General features: G+C 43.1%; 2 protein-coding genes across 2 annotated transcripts in view; both read right to left on the bottom strand.

The window, feature by feature from the left end:
* LOC115109478 (beta-1,4-N-acetylgalactosaminyltransferase 3-like) overlaps positions 1-6,372 on the bottom strand; it is a 32,297-nt gene extending 25,925 nt beyond the window's left edge. Inside the window, exons 1-3 of the mRNA XM_029634401.2 lie at positions 5,886-6,372; positions 1,130-1,185; positions 913-987 (exon numbers count right to left, since the gene is read on the bottom strand). Of these exons, the coding sequence (XP_029490261.2) occupies positions 913-987; positions 1,130-1,185; positions 5,886-6,024 (270 nt within the window). The 5' untranslated portion in view covers positions 6,025-6,372. The remainder of the gene's footprint in view (positions 1-912; positions 988-1,129; positions 1,186-5,885) is intronic.
* A 7,741-nt stretch (positions 6,373-14,113) lies between these two features.
* On the bottom strand, positions 14,114-20,291 carry fkbp4 (FKBP prolyl isomerase 4). The gene is made up of 11 exons (XM_029634397.2): positions 19,842-20,291; positions 18,433-18,577; positions 18,202-18,344; positions 17,981-18,101; positions 17,717-17,873; positions 17,345-17,435; positions 17,092-17,175; positions 16,808-16,993; positions 16,551-16,694; positions 16,339-16,434; positions 14,114-15,224 (listed from the first exon to the last, which is right to left on the bottom strand). Exons 1-11 carry the CDS (start codon positions 19,932-19,934, stop codon positions 15,156-15,158), a joined length of 1,329 nt encoding a protein of 442 aa, XP_029490257.1. The 5' UTR covers positions 19,935-20,291; the 3' UTR covers positions 14,114-15,155.
* Between the last annotated feature and the right edge of the window lie 1,565 nt (positions 20,292-21,856).

Raw genomic sequence — 21,856 nt, 5'->3', positions numbered from 1 at the left:
GCTCTCGAGATTAGGCTGGCAATACTAAAGTGCCAATAGTCAAAGGTATATGAAATACAAACCGTATAGAGAGAAATAGTCGATGTGTCATAATTCCTATAATAAATACAACCTAAAACTTCTTAACTGGGAATATTGAAGAACTGGGAATACTGAACCACCAGCTTTCATATGTTCTCATGTTCTGAGCAAGGAACTTAAACGTTAGCTTTTTTACATGGCACATATTGCACTTTTACTTTCTTCTCCAACACTGTGTTTTTGCATTATTTAAACCAAATTGAACATGTTTCATTATTTATTTGAGTCTAAATAGATGTTATGTATTAAATTAAGTTAAAATAAAAGTGTTCATTGAGCATTGTTGTAATTGTCATTACTACAAATATATATAAAAATCATCCGATTAATCAGTATCGGCTTTTTTTGGCCCTCCAATAATCGGTATCGGCGGTGTAAAGTCATAATCGGTCGACCTCTAGTAGTGTGTACAGCCGAGTACATCACTGGGGCCCAACTCCCTGCCATCCAGGACCTCTATACCAGGAGGTGTCAGAGGAAGGTCCTAAAAAGGGTCAGACTCTAGCCACCTAAATCATAGACTGTTCTCTCTGCTACCACATGGTAAGCGGTACCGGAGCGCCAAGTCTGGGACCAAAAGGTTCCTAAACTACTTCTACCCACAAGCCATTAGACTGCTGAACATTTAATCAAATGGCTACCCAGACTATTTGCACTGATCCCCTTTTTTGTTGTTGTTGCACTGACTCTCTTCCACTGGCTCTATGCACACTTACCGGGCTCTACCCACAAACTCACACATACTACACTGACACACCAACACACACACACACACACTTTTTGGGCAAGCCTGGGCAGGTTGTGGAAGGTTCCTGTTGGTGAATAATGTACCTCTGGCCTCCAGGGCTGTGGGGTGTAGCTGGAACACCAGGCTTCTGAATAATCCTCCCCCACTTCACCTCCAACCTGGAACACACAGATGAGGTAACTACTTTTCTGGGTTTTGTGATAGGTGTGTATGGAAAAACTGGTATGTGACAAATTCTGTCTCCCACTCTCCCTTACCCTCCACTCCAAACTCTCTCTCTTCTTCTCCCCCTATCCTTACCACTCTTTCTTGGGTAGGTCTTCTCCTGGGACTGCCCTCACTGGTAGGACTGAAACCTGTAGCAGAGAGAGAGGGAGAAATTTTAAGAAAGAAAGAGAAACAAACTGCCACTCTAAAATTAGGAGTATTTACAAGAAACAAACAAACACACACACTTTATCTCCTTGGCTCTAGATCAAAGTTAAATCATAGATCAAACTCTAAACACACAATCAGCTGGTCATAACAATGGAAATGACACATACGAATCTGAACATACTGCACACACACACATGCACACTTGAACACACTCCTTACTTCCCGTACAACCCTCTACTGCTGATGTTCCAACAAGTGTCCTCTGCTTGATCCAGGGTCATGTTAACCCGCTGAGCTAAAGGCATCGGGTCTGGTAAACAACAACAGCCTTCTGGACTCAGAAACACTAGCCAGGTGTGTGCGCACACAAACAAACAAACAAACAAACAATACAATTAGGCTACCCTGTGTGTATTTATAGAGGCAGTGCTACAGGGTTAGCGTGTGTGTGTTTGGGGGTTGCAATGGGGAGAAAGAACTTTAAGTACTGGTAGTCTGGAAGTCTGTAATTATCACCAGGGTGGAGACACACACAGGGTAATTTTAGAGTGGTAGTTGAGGACAGAAAAATAATTATATTTTTAACTCAAGGAATAAAATATTCTATCCCCTTCCTATCTCCCTTCTCATGTTTGTATGTCTTTCTCTCCTCTCCTTGTTCCTCCCAACTTCTCTGCACTCTCCTCTCCTCTGGCTAAGTGTGTGGGCACATAAACAAATCTACAACATCTGTCCTAACACTATGCACACACAAACCTGCACAAACATACATATGTTAAGAGGGTGATGTCCTCGCTCCTGAGAATAGCCCCATCTGAGGGGGCTCAAGAATGCACTGTGTGTGTGTTTGTCCAGAGGGAGGTGTATTATTAATTTTCTCTTCTTCACAAACACACACCCGTGTGCGTGTATTGACAGCAGGGTTCCAAAGCCCTGTTCCCTCCAGCCCCAGGTATGAGGCTACCACTGCTACAAACGAATGTGTGTGTGTGTGTGTGTAGACAGCAGGAGAAAAAGGACGGTGGGAAAGAAAAGCCATCCACAAAGACTAACATCTACATGTAAAGGAAGTCACACCGCTTGATTAGCAAGTACCACTTCCTTCTGATTAGGCTCACACCGAGGCTCGAACCGAGGCCCTCTGCCTTGCTAGAACCTTAGGGTTGTTGGCACTGAAAAATTCCCCCCAAAAGTTGTTGCAAGAACCCCAAAGGAGCTGGGGTTCATCGAGGATCCTCTTTAGTTCTTGCAGGAACCTAACTGCTTAACAGAAACATTTTGATTTGAATTTGAGACAACGGCTGGTGCAGGTACTTAATAAAACTGCTTAGGGATAGGCATCCCGTCAACGGGACAGTTGTAAATCATGCAGCCCCTTCTGTCACGATCGCAGATTTTAGAGAAACAACAAATGTCGGTACATATAAGTGTCTTATATTGGCTGAATGCTTAAATTCTTGTTAATACATCTATTACTGCAAAATAATGACATGCTATTGTTTGAGAGCTCCTAACAACAAAACACTTTTTTCACTGCAATAGGTTTGATAAATTCACCTCTAAAGGTTAAATGTGTACTTACATTCTGAAATCTTGCTCTGATTTATCATCCAAAGGGTCCCAGATATAACATGAAATGTTGTTTTGTTAGATAAAATCCTTTTTCTTAGCCTAAAAAGGTCCATATAGCATGCACGATTGATTTTGTATTGCAAAGATCGGAATCTGTGAAAATCTAACCCTAAACGTTGTTTCAACCAGTCATATCCCATCCGTATTTATTCCTCAGAGATCCTAGAGCGTAACCAGACTTCACTATATCATTAGGGGTGTAGTATATCCTATAGGACACCAAATTTGGTCAGAGAGCGATGCCTTCATTGCACGCCGATGACGCGGGCGGTCTTCACTTGATCGACTGTAACTTTGTCAAATAAGCACCAATCAGGATCAAACAAAGCTAGCTAGATAGCCAATGAGCTGGGCTTTATGGGAGTAAAGCCCATTCTGCGACCCCTGTATCTGTCGCAGAATGTAGCTGCTAACCTTGTGCGACAGCAAGACTTTTCCTTTTGGACAAAAATTATAAGAATATGGAGAGTTATAAAGTTATGAAAACTGGTTGTTTTGCAAATGTTGAACTTATAATATGAATACTAATACTGGAAAAGCTAAATCAAAAGTCCAAGTATACACATTTGACAATATTCTTGCAGAAAAATGTCATGTTAATGCAAATGTCTCCTTCACGATTTGCCCAAATGTACCTGGGTGACTTCACACTAAATGTCATGTAGTTTGCTCATATACTTCAAGTTATCCGTCTGAAACTTTGCACATCCACTGCTGCCATCTTGTGGACACTATCAGAATTACAACTAGAGTGAAGGCTAGACGTGGGACCTTTGCTGCATTTCAAAGATGGTGGTAGAATTTCTTTTTTTTCTTTGTATTTTCTTCTACCAGATCTATTGTGTTATATTCTCCTATATTTCCACAAACTTCAAAGTTTCCTTTCAAATGGTATCAAGAATATGCATATCCTTGCTTCAGGGCCTGAGCTACAGGCAGTTAGATTTGGGTATGTCATTTAGGCGAAAATTGGAAGGAAAAAAGGGGGCCTATCCATTTACTGAAGAATTGAAAGATCTCAATTTAAGGTAACGTTTCTCCCTTGTATGACATACATTTATATTGTTTATGATGATACCATCTATCTTTTCATATTTGTGAAAATGGATGTGTTGTTTGACACTTATCTCCCTTATAAAATCCTTTCTAAAACAGAATGGGCACAATTCAATGGATATCAATCAACAAAGAGGTAAGAATATCCTAATGGCTATAGATGCATAGGGCGCAGGTGACTGCTCCCTTTTGTGTGTGTGTGTGTGTGTGTGTGTCAGCAAGTATACTGATGAGGATGCACATAAAGGTACTGTGTGTACAATTGATATCGGTTTGCCTCATAATGTTATGCAGATCACATGTATCATCTACAGTTAATGTTAATTAATGGTTTCTCTAAAACCTTACAGGACTCAGTCTCATCAGCCATTTTCCTCCTCCCTTATCTCTTCAATGAACATCCAAGAGGCCTCTACATTATGGACAAGGAAGGATATGTGTATGAAAACCATTTTTAAAAGTGATGTTTTTTCATTCACATTTATCACAAAAACCAAGGTATGAATACTGTTGTGCACATTTTGTTAATAAAAACACATTTTATTTGTAACATGCACCGAATACATGTGAAATGCTTACTTACAAGTCCTTAACCAACAATCATCTGTATAATTGTAATTGTTAGTATTCAGACTTCACCCTCCCTACACCTCGAATGAAAATCTGTTTGATCACTATGCACTGCAAAATCATTCTGGCTATGGATAGCCAACAGAGGACATCAACATGCCAGAGGATGTACCCATTGGACTTGGGGCTCTGCTCATATATATATATAATCTGCTTTTCCATTAAAATCATAATAAACACTGACAACTAAAATATTGTGATGCTGATTATTATTATTAACAATAATAACAACAATAATAATGCTTAAAAATAAACCCTCTTCGAGGAACCATTAATGGGGGTTCTTTGAAGAACCACCGTTCTTCTTCGAAGAACTTATAGGGGTTCCCCCGCAGTTTCAATTTGAAGAACCCCTAAAATATTATCCAGAAACGTTTTCACTTTAGAGTGTAAGGAACAAAACTACCAGTACACCTACACAGGGCCGGTTCAGGGCATAAGCGGTCACTTAGGGCCCCCGACCCAATTTCTTTTTTTTTAGAGTAAGTATGGAAGAATTAATCATTGCTGAATAACAGCTGGGCATGCAGGGCATGTGCCTAGGAGCCCAGGCCTCCAGGGGGCCCCTATTGATTTTGTTATTCATTCTCATTCAAATGTCATATTAACATATACTGCGGCGGCAGGTAGCCTCGTGGTTAGAGCGTTGGACTAGTAACCGGAAGGTTGCAAGATCGAATCCCCAGGCTAAAAATCTGTCGTTCTGCCACTGAACAAGGCAGTTAACCCACTGTTCCTAGGCCGTCATTGAAAATAAGAATTTGTTCTTAACTGACTTGCCTAGTTAAATAAAGATTTTTAAAAAATGCATTCTTCATTACAAAATGTGCAGAATTACAGGAAAGTAGCTGTAAAAATGCAAGTTTTATCCCTGCCCAATGGCAAAATGACTAGAAGTGCATGAAATGTGTTATACAATTGCAATGTTTTCTCAATGCCATGGCAAAATGTGTAGAATTGCAGAGAATTTTCTTTAAAACGTACATTTCTCCCCAATGACAAGAGGGGGGAACACTAAAATGTTTTACCCCAAGGTAGGGGCGCCGCAAACCAAATCTCGCATAGGGCCCCCAAAAGGCTAGAGCCGGCCCTGCACACACATGCACAGTGCATTCGGAAAGTATTCAGACTGCTTGACTTTTTCCCCATTTTGTTACGGTAGAGCCTTATTCTAAAATTGATCATTACATTTTTTTTTTCTTCAATATATACACAATACTTCCGAATGCGCACGAACACACACACACACACACACACACACACACACACACACACACACACACACACACACACACACACACACACACACACAAGATGATCATCATAGCAACGGTTCAGATGGCCAATATAGCCTACTCACGGCTATTGGTGATCCTCCACACACTAGTAGCTACAAACTCCTGGTAAACAGCGAAAGCTCCCAGCATCAGCAGGGCTAAGAACAGCAGATGTTTCCGACTCCGTCTCAGCTTCTTCAGCGGGAAGACCGATTTGAACATGTTGATTGATCTCCCTCCTGCTTGCTCCAGAGTACTCAGTTAGTCATTGATTCTGCCACCGTGAATTTAACGGCTTTGTCGGCAAAGTTGGACCAGACTGACCACTCGTCAGTCTCGCGACCCTGTTCGTGACACACCTGCGGCGCCCCCAACACTCCCACCTAGCGATGGTCCCGAAACAGTTTTTATTTCATCCCGTAAAAAACCGCGCTGGCTTCGGTTGCTATCTTGTATTTAACCGAATCGACACTGGAACGTGGGTTGTCTGACTAGGCTGCAGAACGAATTAAACAAAATGCCTACCAACCCACTGCACATGCACACAGAACACGGACAAACAGATTGCGCACCCGGCCAGCGAGAGAGATTTAGGGGTGTGGTTACGTGGCCCACATCTAATTCGCAGCCAGTGGCACAGGTAGTTTCGGGAATCCTTGGGACTAGGTTTAAAATGGTAAGGTTAGGTTCAAGGTTCAGGAATGTTCAAGGATAGGATATGGACGTAAAAAAGGATGACCCCATATAGATAGATTATATGTGTGTGTGTGTGTGTGTTCGTGCGCATATTATAGATTACCTGGGAGACATAGGCCTGTCACATGATCCCACATGACCTTGATTCTAATCTGTTCTTTGTCAAAACTTTTGTTACGCAGTCTAGCAGATAGTGTACTGTATATTTGTGAGAGTGTACCAAAGACACACCCCCCTTTACATCTGAATATTTTCAATACCAGTGGATGACTTATTATATGGTTTTAAATGAGGTCAAGTCAATATATGAGGCAGCAGCACCACACCTGTTAAGTGTTTTTGTAATACAGTGTTTTGTTGTCATAGTCAAACTAACTACACATCAGGATAACAGCCCTATCGCTGGATATTGAGTAATCTATGTCAGTGTGTTTGTGTGTGGCAGCATGTGTGTGTTTTATCAGATGAGAGAGTACCCGTAAAATGTCACGCCTTGGCGCCCAGTGTGTGTTTTACCCAGCAGTAACCCTCAGTGGTGTAAAGTACTTAAGTTAAAATACTTCTTTAAGTAGTTTTTTTGTGTGTATCTGTACTTTACTATTTCTATGTTTGACAACTTTTACTCAGTGGTGTAAAGTACTTAATTAAGTAGTTATTTTGGGTATCTGTACTTTACTATCCTATTCATATTTTTGACTACTTTTACTTTTACTTCACTACATTCCTAAAGAAAATAATGTACTTTTTACTCCATATATTTTCCTTGACACCCAAAAGTACTTCTTCCATTTTGAATGCTTAAGCAGGACAGGAAAACAGTCCAATTCACACACTTATCAAGAGAACACGTGGTCATCCCTACTGCCTCTAATCTGGCGGACTCACTAAACACAAATACATCGTTTGTAAATTATATCTGAGTGTTGGAGTGTGCCCCTGACTATCTGTCAATTTTCAAAACAATCAAATGGTCCCATCTGGTTTGCTTAATATAAAGAATTTGAAATTATTTATACTTTTACTCTTGTATAGTATATTTCAGCAATTACATTAACTTTTGATACTTAAGTTTATTTAGAACTAAATACTTTTAGACTTTTGCTCAAGTAGTATATTACTGGGTGACTTTCACTTTTAATTGAGTAACTTTCTATTAAGGTATCTATACTTTTAATCAAGTATGACAATTGGGTACTTTTTCCACCACTGCTTTTACTTCACTACATTCCTAAATAAAATGATGTACTTTTTACTCCATACATTTTCCCTGACACCCAAAAATACTCGTTACATTTTGAATGCTTAGCAGGACAGGAAAATGGTCCAATTCACACACTTATCAAGAAAACATCCCTGGCCAGCCCTACTGCCTCTGATCTAGAGGACTCACTAAATGCAAATGCTTCGATTTTTAAATGATGTCTGAGTGTTGGAGTGTGCCCCTGGCTATCCATACATTTTTTACTGTGTGGTATATAAGGATTGGAAAAGTATTCATATTTTTACTTTTGATACTTAAGTACATTTAAAACCAAATACTTTTAGACTTTTACTTAAGTAGTATTTTACTGGGTGACTTTTAAGTTTACTTTCTATTCATTTTCTATTAAGGTATCTTTACTTTTACTAAAGTATGACAATTGGCTACTTTTTCCACCCTTTGTGACCCTGGAGAGGCAGATTGTGTTAATGCCGTAACAGGTTAGCGTCAATTCTTCAATCTTCATACATAATTATTTTTATGCTAGGTTGTAAGGGCATATGTTAGAAAATAAGAACCCTAACTCATGTAGCTCAATATTCAATTCATTCAGCAGGAATCTCTATTCCGTTACATTAATGTCAAAGAGCAGGTGAAAGCTAATATCTGGCCTCGGCCTCCATCATGTTGCTTTAACCTGTCCTGCTTTCCCCTTCTTTCTCTCCAGCCATAGCATGTGATCTTCATCTGTTTACTTATTATTTGAGATGGAAACTAGGACACCAGTGTGTGTGTGTGACCGAAACAGGAAGTAGAGACACCTGATAATGTCATGGCCTACCATTTTCCATATGCACAAAAAGCTTATTTCTCTCAAATTTTGTGCACAAATTTGTTTACATCCCTGTTAGTGAGCATTTATCCTTTACCAAAATAATCCATCCACCTGACAGGTGTGGCATAACAAGAAGCTGATTAAATAGCATGATCATTACACATTTTCCACAAAGTGCCGGGGACAATAAAAGGCCACTCTAAAATGTGCAGTTTTGTTACACAACACAATGCCACTGATGTCTCAAGTTTTTAGGGAGCGTGCAATTGGCATGCTGACTGCAGGAATGTCCACCAGAGCTGTTGCCAGACAATTGAATGTTAATTTCTCTACTATAAGCCGCCTCCAATGTTTTATAGAATTTGGCAGTACGTCCAACCGGCCTCACAATCACAAACCATGTGTATGGCGTTGTGTGGGTGAGCAGTTTGCTGATGTCAACATTGTGAATAGAGTGCCCCATGGTGGTGATGGGGTTATGGTTTGAGCAGGCAAAAGCTACGGACAACAAAGACATTTGTATTTTATCTATGGCATTTTGAATGCACAGCGATACCGTGACGAGATCCTGAGGCCTAATGTCATGCCATTCATCCGCTGACATCACCTCATGCGACAGCATGATAATGCACGGTTCCATGTCGCAAGGATCTGTACACAATTCCTGAAAGCTGAAAATGTCCCAGTTCTTCCATGGTCTGCATACTCACTAGACATGTCACCCATTGAGCATGTTTAGGATGCTCTGAAATGGCGTGTACCACAGCGTAATCCTGTTCCCGCCAATATCCAGCAACTTCGCAAAGCCATTGAAGAGGATTGGGACAACATTCCAGAGGCCACAATCAACAGCCTGATCAACTCTATGCGAAGGAGATGTGTTGCACTGCACACCAGATAGACTGGTTTTCTGACCACGCCTCTACCTTATTTTTTTTAACAGTATTTGTGACCAACAGATGCATATATGTATTCCCAGTCATGTGAAATCCATAGATTAGGGCCTAATGAATTTATTTAAATGGACTGATTTCCTTATATGGGAAAGGAAAGGGGGATACCTAGTCAGTTGTACAACTGAATGCCTTCAACTGAAATGTGTCTTCCGCATTTAACCCTCTGAATCAGAGAGGTGCGGGGGGCTGCCTTAATCGACATCCACGGAACAGTGGGTTAACTGCCTTGCTCAGGGGCAGAACGACTGATTTTTACCTTGTCAACTCAGGGATTCGATCCAGCAACCTTTCAGTTACTGGCCCAACACTAACCACTAGGCTACTATTTTAATTTTAAATGTGGCAAATAGTACTTAAATAAAACAATTATGCAAACTGGATTTTTGCATTACAGTTTGTCTGATTATGCGTGCATAAATGGTCAAATAAATTGCGAATGAGATGAGAAATCTGCTCCTTTTATTCTCTGTCCCCAACGCTCTAGGCGACCAGTTTTGATAGCCTTTAGCCGCACCCTCATTCTACTCCTCCTCTGTTCCGCGGGTGATGTGGAGGTAAACCCAGGCCCTGCATGTCCCCTGGCACCCTCATTTGTTGACTTCTGTGATCGAAAAAGCCTTGGTTTCATGCATGTCAACATCAGAAGCCTCCTCCCTAAGTTTGTTTTACTCACTGCTTTAGCACACTCTGCTAACCCTGATGTCCTTGCCGTGTCTGAATCCTGGCTCAGGAAGGCCACCAAAAATTCTGAGATTTACATACCCAACTATAACATTTTCCGTCAAGATAGAACTGCCAAAGGGGGAGAAGTTGCAGTCTACTGCAGAGATAGCCTGCAAAGTATTGTCATACTTTCCAGGTCCATACCCAAACAGTTCGAACTACTAATTTTGAAAATTACTCTCTCCAAAAATAAGTCTCTCACTGTTGCCGCCTGCTACCGACCCCCCTCAGCTCCCAGCTGTGCCCTGGACACCATTTGTGAATTGATCGCCCCCCATCTAGCTTCAGAATTTGTTCTGTTAGGTGACCTAAACTGGGATATGCTTAACACCCCGGCAGTCCTACAATCTAAGCTAGATGCCCTCAATCTCACACAAATCATCAAGGAACCCACCAGGTACAACCCTAAATCTGTAAACAAGGGCACCCTCATAGACCTCATCCTGACCAACTGGCCCTCCAAATACACCTCCACTGTCTTCAACCAGGATCTCAGCGATCACTGCCTCATTGCCTGTATCCGCTACGGAGCTGCAGTCAAACGACCACCCCTTATCACTGTCAAACGCTCCCTAAAACACTTCTGTGAGCAGGCCTTTCTAATCGACCTGGCCCGGGTATCCTGGAAGGACATTGACCTCATCCCGTCAGTTGAGGATGCCTGGTCATTCTTTAAAAGTAACTTCCTCACCATTTAGATAAGCATGCTCCGTTCAAAAAATGCAGAACTAAGAACAGATATAGCCCTTGGTTCAATCCAGACCTGACTGCCCTCGACCAGCACAAAAACATCCTGTGGCGGACTGCAATAGCATCGAATAGTCCCCACGATATGCAACTGTTCAGGGAAGTCAGGAACCAATACACACAGTCAGTCAGGAATGCTAAGGCCAGCTTCTTCAGGCAGAAATTTGCATCCTGTAGCTCCAACTCCAAAAAGTTCTGGGACACTGTGAAGTCCATGGAGAACAAGAGCACCTCCTCCCAGCTGCCCACCTCACTGAGGCTAGGTAACACGGTCACCACCGATAAATCCATGATTATCGAAAACTTCAACAAGCATTTCTCAACGGCTGGCCATGCCTTCCGCCTGGCTACTCCAACCTCGGCCAACAGCTCCACCCCCCCGCAGCTACTCGCCCAAGCCTCTCCAGGTTCTCCTTCACCCAAATCCAGATAGCAGATGTTCTGAAAGAGCTGTAAAACCTGGACCCGTACAAATCAGCTGGGCTTGACAATCTGGACCCTCTATTTCTGAAACTATCCGCCGCCATTGTCGCAACCCCTATTACCAGCCTGTTCAACCTCTCTTTCATATCGTCTGAGATCCCCAAGGATTGGAAAGCTGCCGCAGTCATCCCCCTCTTTAAAAGGGGGAGACACCCTGGACCCAAACTGTTACAGACCTATATCCATCCCGCCCTGCCTATCTAAGGTCTTCGAAAGCCAAGTCAACAAACAGGTCACTGACCATCTCGAATCCCACCGTACCTTCTCGACTGTGCAATCTGGTTTCCGAGCCGGTCACGGGTGCACCTTAGCCACGCTCAAGGTACTAAACGATATCATAACCGCCATCGATAAAAGACAGTACTGTGCAGCCGTCTTCATCGACCTTGCCAAGGCTTTCAACTCTGTCAATCACCATATTCTTATCGGCAGACTCAGTAGCCTCGGTTTTTCGGATGACTGCCTTGCCTGGTTCACCAACTACTTTGCAGACAGAGTTCAGTGTGTCAAATCGGAGGGCATGCTGTCCGGTCCTCTGGCAGTCTCTATGGGGGTGCCACAGGGTTCAATCCTCGGGCCGACTCTTTTCTCTGTATATATCAATGATGTTGCTCTTGCTGCGGGCGATTCCCTGATCCACCTCTACGCAGACGACACCATTCTATATACATCCGGCCCGTCCTTGGACACTGTGCTATCTAACCTCCAAACGAGCTTCAATGCCATACAACACTCCTTCCGTGGCCTCCAATTGCTCTTAAACGCTAGTAAAACCAAATGCATGCTTTTCAACCGTTCGCTGCCTGCACCCGCACGCCTGACCAGCATCACCACCCTGGATGGTTCCGACCTTGAATATGTGGACATCTATAAGTACCTAGGTGTCTGGCTAGACTGTAAACTCTCCTTCCAGACTCATATCAAACATCTCCAATCGAAAATCAAATCTAGAGTCGGCTTTCTATTCCGCAACAAAGCCTCCTTCACTCACGCTGCCAAACTTACCCTAGTAAAACTGACTATCCTACCGATCCTCGACTTCGGCGATGTCATCTACAAAATTGCCTCCAACACTCTACTCAGCAAACTGGATGCAGTTTATCAGTGCCATCCGTTTTGTCACTAAAGCACCTTATACCACCCACCACTGCGACCTGTATGCTCTAGTTGGCTGGCCCTCGCTACATATTCGTCGCCAAACCCACTGGCTCCAGGTCATCTACAAGTCCATGCTAGGTAAAGCTCCGCCTTATCTCAGTTCACTGGTCACGATGGCAACACCCATCCGTAGCACGCGCTCCAGCAGGTGTATCTCACTGATCATCCCTAAAGCCAACACCTCATTTGGCCGCCTTTCGTTCCAGTTCTCTGCTGCCTGTGACTGGAACGAATTGCAAAAATTGCTGGAGTTGGAGACTTTTATCTCCCTCACCAACTTCAAACATCTGCTATCTGAGCAGCTAACCGATCGCTGCAGCTGTACATAGTCTATCGGTAAATAGCCCTATTTTAGGGGTTCTTCAAATTGAAACTGCCGGGGAACCCCTATAAGTTATTCGAAGAAGAACGGTGGTTCTTCAAAGAACCCCCATTAATGGTTCCTCGAAGAGGGTTTATTTTTAAGCATTATTATTGTTGTTATTATTGTTAATAATAATAATCAGTATCACAATATTTTAGTTGTCCGTGTTTATTATGATTTTAATGGAAAAGCAGATTATATATATATATATGAGCAGAGCCCCAAGTCCAATGGGTACATCCTCTGGCATGTTGATGTCCTCTGTTGACTATCCATAGATACTCTGGCTAGGCTGTAGATATACCATACATACTCAGACATGGTGAAAATGGATTATTCATAAAGATACATAATTTCCTCTAATGCGCTTGTATGGTATATATAAAGCATTAGGAACACATGCTCTTTCCTTGACAGACTGACCAGGAGAATCCAGGTGAAAGCTATGATCCATTATTGAGGTCACACACTTCAAATCAGTGTAGGGGAGGTAGGGGGAAGAGAAGCAGTAGCATAAAGTATTTAAGTACAAATATTTTAAAGTACTACTTAAGTTATTTGGGGTATCTGTACTTCACTATATATATATATGACAACATTTACTTAACTACATTCCTAAGAAAATAATGTACTTTTTACTCCATACATTTTCCATGACACCCAAAAGTACTGATTATATTTCAAATGCTTAGGACAGGGAAATGGTTTAATTCACACACTTCAAGAGAACATCCCAGGTCATCCCTACTGCCTCTCATCTGGTGGACTCACTAAACAAAAATGCTTTGTTTGTAAATAACGTCCAAGTGTTGGTGTGCCCCTGGCTATCCGTTAAAAAAAAATAAAGGAAAAAAATGGTGCTATCTGGTTCTCTTAATATAAAGGAATATACATTTATTTTACTTAATACTTAAGTATATTTAAATCCAAATACTTTAGACTTTTACTCAAGTAGTACTTTACTGGGTGACTTTTACATGAGTTATTTTCAATTAAGGTATCTTTACTTTTACTCAAGTATGACAATTGGGTACTTTTTTCACCACTGGGGAGATGCATTTCGGGGGGGCAGAAGATGCATTTCTGATTTAACAGTTGGCCAAAGAAAGTTGTATTGTACAAAACATGTGGATACACAAAAACAAGAGTTTGAGTCATTTCTGTTTATTAGATCCTACAGAGAACCAACCGTAATGCTCCAATCAGAAAGACCCCCCATCAACACAAGAATTTGACACCCCAAACCCCACCCACTGACCAATCTCACTCCCTAGCTGCTCTGTCCTGTTCCAACACACTTGATTCTACAAACCAACTGCTATACAGGACTGTGATTAGCTGAATCAGGTATTATTCTAGAGCCAGGTCCGCTGGAGCTGGATGCTGTAAGTCTGCATCTCAAATGACACCCATTATCTATATAGTGCACTACTTTATAGCAGCCTCCTCAGGTTAGACAAAGGGCACTGGTCAAAAAGTTGGACATATGTCATCTACAGGGTATCGAGTGTGATTTGGGATGCAGCCATAGACTATAATAAGACTATATATGTAATCTGACTGAGCTTTATACTGGCTGAGTTCGACCAGGAGAAGCTGCTAGTTCATATCAGCTACTACACATACACACACATACTTTCCAGTCGTGAAGTAAATCATCCCATTAAGAACAGTTAAAGAGAGAAATCATAAACCCAGGGTAAGAACATACAACAGTGTTTGAGAAGCAGAGAGCAATTGTTTAGTGAGCATGACTTCTGCTAGAGAGGGTGCTGCTACGGTCAGCAGACAGTCGCACACACACAGGGAGCAGTCCCCAGGAATTGATTAGTTGGCCTTGGAAGGGGGGGTGGTGATTACACACATCTAGTACTGAGCTTCCAACTCCATTAAGCAAAGAAGTCTGAGTAGGGGCGTGCAGGGAGGGGGCAGCCTGCTACATGCTAACCAGAGGGAGGGGAGGGGGAATCCTTTTAGCCACACCTCTGGAGTGCAGTCAGCTACAGAAGGCCCACCCAGCCAGCTAGCTGCCATGATGATAGCACACAGACACACAGGAGATACAGTCGAGCCATGGACACACATGCACTTCTCTCAAACACACGAACACGTTCTCTCTTTAGAAACACAAATGTCTGAAGTTAAAAGTCTTCATGACAGACAGACTACCACATCTGTCTCCAGCAGTCATTACTCCTGTCCTCCATTCTCCTCCACCTCCATCCCTCCTCCGTTCTCCATCCCCTTGTCAGCCTCCTCCTGATCATCACAGCAGAGAGAGAGTAAGAGAGATATTAATACAGTTTAGTTCAATGTTCAGAGGTGATGTAGCTTCATAGACAGGTTGGCTGACAATGTCATGAAATTGATGCGTCTGTGGCCAGGAGACGTGTGTGGTTATGATTCTGAATGGTCAGATAGCTAGCAACAACGACAAGCTGCTACCATGTAGGGAATTGTAGCTGGCTCGTTAATGATACCATGTCTTGTTTTTAGGTGTTTTGACTGATGTCATGTCTATGCTAATATGGTTCAAATAACAATGTATTTGAGAGACATGTGCTCATAATGCAAATGTATTTATGTTTTCAACAAACATTTGGAGACTAATTATAGTTTGCATGTTGTCAACAGTCTAAGCCAACCCAGTATATTTTGCCCCATAGTTGCGCAGTGTTGTCATGGTACCAGAATTGACTTCAATACCAGGTTTAGTATCACAATACTCAATACCACATAAACAAGACATATTAACCAAAGTCACAGAATGGCACTTGATCCAGACAGAAACTCAGCTACTGCTCTGTTCAATCGTTGGGCACCTTTCAAGTTCAATATCATTACATGTTACACTTTTTTTATTTTATTTTTTTTAAACATCAACATTGTTCTGACACAGCCATGTACAGTGCATTTGGAAAGTATTCAGGCACGATCCACTTAGTCATTTATAAATTAAGATACTTCTATGCAAATGTTGTTGATCAGTATAATAAGTCCAAAATGGAAGGAAAGCAGGTTGTTTGTTATAATAAGGGGTCGACTGTGCAGATAGTCAAACTTGATCCGTGAGACACATGAGAATTACCGAAATTAACACATTCTAACACCAAAATGTTTTTCATTTTCTAATATCGATAAAGTACCAAAGTTGTGGTATACCGTCAGTTTTGTTGATTAACAACCAACCTGTCTATAGGATGGTACGTGTGAGTTAGTCTGCCCTCTGGTGGTTAATTTAGAGAACTACAGCCTTGTTCTGTGTTTCCTTCAGTATTCCATCACCACTTACATTGGGGCAAGGGGAATTGTGTGGTGGGGAAGGACTAGGAAAAGTGTGTAGTGTGTAGGGGCTAAGGGCTGTTTGTCTCACCTTAGCGTCTCTCTCAGCAAACTTCTGGAACATGTTGGCATAGAGCCTCTTGTCCTTCTCATGCTGCTCCTTAATCTGTTTCTGGCACAGAGCCACCTGGAAGGGCAGAAAAACAGAGAGACCCAGATCAGACAGACAGCAGGGCATGAGATGGGGCATCCAGAAGAGGGGGAAGTTTCGACTGAGGCACACAAACCATTCTAGTACAGTACCTGGCTTTTGGCGGCCTTGTTGCTAGGATACAGTTGTATGACACGCTGGAAGTCTGCTCTCGCCCTATCAAACTCCTTCATGGCAAACAGCGCCTCCCCCCTCCGGAATAGAGCCTTTTCATTAGTATCGTCCAGCTCCAGGGCCTACACACAAGAATGAGAGAGACCAGGAACCATAGGTGAATAAGTGTGGTGTGGAATATTCAGGTAGTCAGATATGTTCAGATACAGTCAGGTGTGTGTCTGAGTGAGTGTACCTTGTCACAGTTGTCAAAAGTAGAGCTTGGTTCCTGTAGCTTGAGGAAGCACATGGCCAGGTTGAGGTGAGCAGCCAACTGCAGGGCTTGAGCCTTCTGCTCCTCCCCCTCGGGTAAACTTGATTCATTCTCCAGCCAGGACACAATCCTCTTATACTGGACAGACGCTTGGCGATACTTTCCCTCCTACACACAAACACATATCATATTACATCCTGTGTAAATCTGCACCAATGTTTGAAGCTACTTCCCTTCACACAACAGAAACGTTAATACACACCCACCTTGAAGTACTGTGTTCCCTTCTCCTTGACAATGATGCTCTGCTCCAGTTTCTCTGCGGAGTTCATTTCCCAGGATTCCTTGGCCTGTGGAACAGGAAATACTTTAGTCAGCCAGCTAGCATATCACCTCTCAGAACACCAGACACATCTAGGGAACGTTCAGTAGACAAAATGTGTGGAAATGCCATGAACAAAATGCAGAAGGGATGTTTCTGGACAGGACCGTCTAGTTGATATGGCTAAAGGGTCATACCTTCTCGAAGGTGGTCAGTTTGAGTTTGTACTGCAGAGTGGCTTCACCAGGAATATTGTACTTGCTGTTGCCTGTGTTTCCATAGCCATACCTTCAGACACACACACGCACACACACTTAGATATACAGAGCACAGGGGGCTGCTGAGGGGAGAACAGCTCATAATGGCGCAAATGGAATGGCAAACACATGGAAACCATGTGTTTAATACCATTCCGCTCCAGTCATTAACACGAGCCCGTTCTCCCCAATTAAGGTGCCACCAACCTCCTGTGATATAGAGTGCAGACAACTCGGCTAATATGCCCAGAAAACACACAATTACACATTTCTCAAAACAACATAGTACACTAGGTTTGTAGTGGGTATTACTTGGGTTTGATGATGAAGAGGGACTCCTCTCCCTGCTCCATAGCCATCAGGGCTTTTTCCACTCCGCTTGGCAGACCCAGGCTCTCTCCATCTCCCAACTCAAACTTCAGCTCCCTCTTGTCAAACACCTTGCCCTCACAGCTGCCCTCCAAACACACTGCAGGGGAAAGAGAAAGATAGGTGTGTGAGAGCTGGTAGGTCTTAGTTTGGTTTGGCGTATCCCTGTTCCTTATTGATGATACGTTTGTGTGTGCACGCTCGTACCTTCTACGGCAGCTCCTTCATTAGGCTTGGTGTATCCCTCTCCCTTAGTGATGATGCGACGGATGATTCCTCCATCCTCTCCCTCAGTGATGTCCTCCCCCCGAAACTCAAACAACTCCACCTAACACACACAAAACATTCCATTTGAGCACTCTTACAAAGTCACACGTCAATGTTGGCACAGAATGTGTATCTCAAAATAACAACAGACAGAGGGTTACCTGGAAGACAAGTGTAGCGTTGGGGGGTATCTTCGGGGGGCTGCCAGCAGTGCCGTAGGCATACTCTGGTTTACAGATCAGCTGGCTGATCTCTCCTACTTTCATAGTAGCCACTCCCAGGTCCCACGCCTTGATGACCTGGCCTACACACACACACACACACACACAGTTATAGTAGCCACATCAAGGTCCAACACCTTGATCACCTGGCCTACACTAACCGACACACACCTTTGCCCAGCTCAAAGGAAAACTTTTCTCCTCGTTCACGACTGGAGTCAAACGGGGTTCCATCCAGCAGGGTGCCAACATAGTGAACAAACACCTTGTCCCCAGTCATAGGCAGCTCTGTCCCTGTGCCTTCCTGCTTCACCAACTAGAGATGGAGGTGAGGTAGAGACTGAAGATTAGTGGTGCTGTAGCAATGTATGTGGTCTAGTACACTGAACAAAAATTCAACCTAACATGTAAAGTTTCATGAGCTGAAATAAAAGATCCCAGAAATGGTTCAATACAGACAAAAAGCTTATTTTTCTCTAATTTGTTTTACATTCCTGTACTTGCGCCTTTATCCTTTGTCAAGAGAATCCATCCACCTAACAGGTGTGGCATATCAAGAAGCTGATTAAACAGTATGATCATTACACAGGTGCACCTTGTGCCGGGGGCAATAAAAGGCCACTAAAATGTGCAGTTTTGTCACACAAGGCCACAGATGCTTCAAGTTGAGGGATCGTACAATTGGCATGCGGGCTGCAGGAATGTCCACCAGAGCTGTTGCGAGAGAATTGAATGTTCATTTCTCTACCATAAAATGTCATTTGGCAGTATGTCCAAAAGGCATTATAGAAATTGGCAGTACTTCCAACCATGTTCGGGATGCCCTGGATTGAATTTGTGTTCCAGTTTCAGCCAATATCCAGCAACGTTGCACAGCCTTTGAAGAGGAGCGGGCCAACATTTCACATACCACAATCAACAGCCTGATCAACTCTATGTGAAGGAAATGTGTAGCCTACATGAGGCAAATAATGGTCACACCAGATACTGACTGGTTTTCTGATCCACGCCCCTACCCCCCCCCTTTTTTTTAAGTATCTGTTTTCCTAGTCATGTGAAATCCATAGATTAGAGCATAATGCGTTTATTTCATAACTCAGTAAAGTCTGAAATTGTTGGATGTTGCGTGTATTGGTCTCCAATGGAATGCTGCACGGTTGTTACCAGAGGCAGTTGCAGCACCTTCTGTGTGTGCTGCATACCTTAGATATATTATTGTCTCGGCCGTAGGCCAACATCATGGTGGCAAGACATATGAACTTAAAGGTTATAGATCTGCTGGCTATCGAAGATGTGGGTAGCTAGGCAGTTAGCTTGCTAACCATGTAAGTCCAACATGTTTATCGCTGGCTAACGTTAGCAAACGGCAAAACCCAATGTTGCCAATTCAGTCGTTGTACTGCGCAAAACCATCTAAGTAGTCTTAAGTTAACCTAGGTAACCAAATGACGAAAATAAAATGTTAGAATTAGTTTAGGCTACCGTAGTTCTGGTAATATCATTCATTGCATTGGCTAGGTAAGCGGGCAAGCCCACGTTAGCTAAGCTAGCTGACGAACTAACGTAGCTTTCTCAGTTACCTTTAAAACCCCTCCATCTTTCTTCTGCGTGATATCCTCTCCCTCCATCGGGATGTTGTTCTGTTCTTCGTTGGTCACCTCTTCAGCAGTCATAGCCCTGGAGCCCCTGGCCTGAAACAATGTCTGCTGACGTTAGCTAGCTAACAATACGGCTGGCTAGCAGGGCGCAAGCTAGCTAGATAACTATGGTTCGGAAAGGAGAGCTGCGCCACAAATCAGCTAGATCAAGAATCCGTTTGTCTTGTTAGCTATATTTCGCACATTTAGCGCCAAATTATGCCGGATATCGACCGTTGTGCACCAGTCTCCAAACTGAATGTTTGCTATTGAGCTGCTTGGCTAATAAGTCAAGGGGTCCACGTTGCTGTGTTGTTTGCTTAGTTCTAGCATCTGGAGGAAAAGCCGAGAACTTTCCAGATACGCAGCAGGAAAGGGGGGTGGCGGAATTGTCATCGTCGTTTGAAGCAAGTGACTCAATTGCCGTCTAACGAAACACACATAATGTCCATTAGCTCACACATTGTTTTATGGTGTGATAAACACATGTATTGGGATCTTTTTTAAACAATGTTTTATTTGGGGGAAAGCTGGCGTATTCAGGACAACTCGGAAACGTAACATTTCGACTTGTAAACACATTGTAGAAAGATGAGGTCCGAGTTTCCCAATTGGAAATGGTCAGAATCAACTAATATGAAGCTCTACGCAAATAACTTGCTTTAATTTTAACTCGGAGTTTTCGACTTGTCATGAATAAACTCTCTCTTAAATAATACATTTTTCTTCAAATAAAAGCCCAGTTCATGATAATTTAGAACTTGGAAATGTCCGACTTGGAAACTAGTTGTAGAAAGATGACGTTTAGAAACGATCAGAATCAACCAATAGGAGGCTCTATGCTCTTTTTAACTCAGAGGTTCCGAATTTCAGAGTAGTCTTGAACACGCATGAGGTCTGAGCATAGATGACAGAGAAAGAGACATCTATCACTGGCAAAAAAAATTCTAGTCAGGGTGGGTGAACAGGGAAGGGAAAATTGAGCACGTTCGAGTGGATCACTTTGTCAAGACCAGGGGAGAATGACTGCCCCCTTTCTTTGAAGACACTAAAGTTTAAGGCCGACCGCAGTACTGCAAGCATGTTTCTAAGACAATACTGGTACCAATAATTGCTTCTAATACACCACATGTATCTCCTTGAATTGATTATTTAAAAAATGCACACAGAGACACTTAAAGTCTAGGTAACACGGTCACCACCGATAAATCCATGATTATCGAATACCTCAACAAGCATTTCTCAACGGCTGGCCATGCCTTCCGCCTGGCTACTCCAACCTCGGCCAACAGCTCCCCCCCCGCAGCTACTCGCCCAAGCCTCTCCAGGTTCTCCTTTACCCAAATCCAGATAGCAGATGTTCTGAAAGTGCTGCAAAACCTGGACCCGTACAAATCAGCTGGGCTTGACAATCTGGACCCTCTATTTCTGAAACTATCCGCCGCCATTGTCGCAACCCCTATTACCAGCCTGTTCAACCTTTCTTTCATATCGTCTGAGATCCCCAAGGATTGAAAGCTGCCGCAGTCATCCCCTCTTCAAAGGGGGAGACACCCTGGACCCAAACTGTTACAGACCTATATCCATCCTGCCCTGCCTATCTAAGGTCTTCGAAAGCCAAGTCAACAAACAGGTCACTGACCATCTCGAATCCCACCGTACCTTCTCCGCTGTGCAATCTGGTTTCCGAGCCGGTCACGGGTGCACCTCAGCCACGCTCAAGGTACTAAACGATATCATAACCGCCATCGATAAAAGACAGTACTGTGCAGCCGTCTTCATCGACCTTGCCAAGGCTTTCGACTCTGTCAATCACCATATTCTTATCGGCAGACTCAGTAGCCTCGGTTTTTCGGATGACTGCCTTGCCTGGTTCACCAACTACTTTGCAGACAGAGTTCAGTGTGTCAAATCGGAGGGCATGCTGTCCGGTCCTCTGACAGTCTCTATGGGGGTGC

The sequence above is a fragment of the Oncorhynchus nerka genome, linkage group LG25 (assembly GCF_034236695.1).
Source record: "Oncorhynchus nerka isolate Pitt River linkage group LG25, Oner_Uvic_2.0, whole genome shotgun sequence".
Lineage (NCBI taxonomy): Eukaryota > Metazoa > Chordata > Actinopteri > Salmoniformes > Salmonidae > Oncorhynchus > Oncorhynchus nerka.
The sequence above is the reverse complement of the archived record's forward strand: the minus strand, read 5'-3'. Positions and strand labels throughout refer to the sequence as shown.

Bases quoted from the DNA above. Each gene is read 5' to 3' on its own strand.
- fkbp4 (XM_029634397.2), bottom strand. From the start codon at position 19,934: ATGACTGCTGAAGAGGTGACCAACGAAGAACAGAACAACATCCCGATG. The intron at 18,345-18,432 runs GTGTGTGTCGGT...GTGTGTGTGTAG, and splicing joins TTCCTTTGAGCTGGGCAAAG to GCCAGGTCATCAAGGCGTGG. The intron at 18,102-18,201 runs GTAACCCTCTGT...TGTGTGTGTTAG, and splicing joins ACGCTACACTTGTCTTCCAG to GTGGAGTTGTTTGAGTTTCG.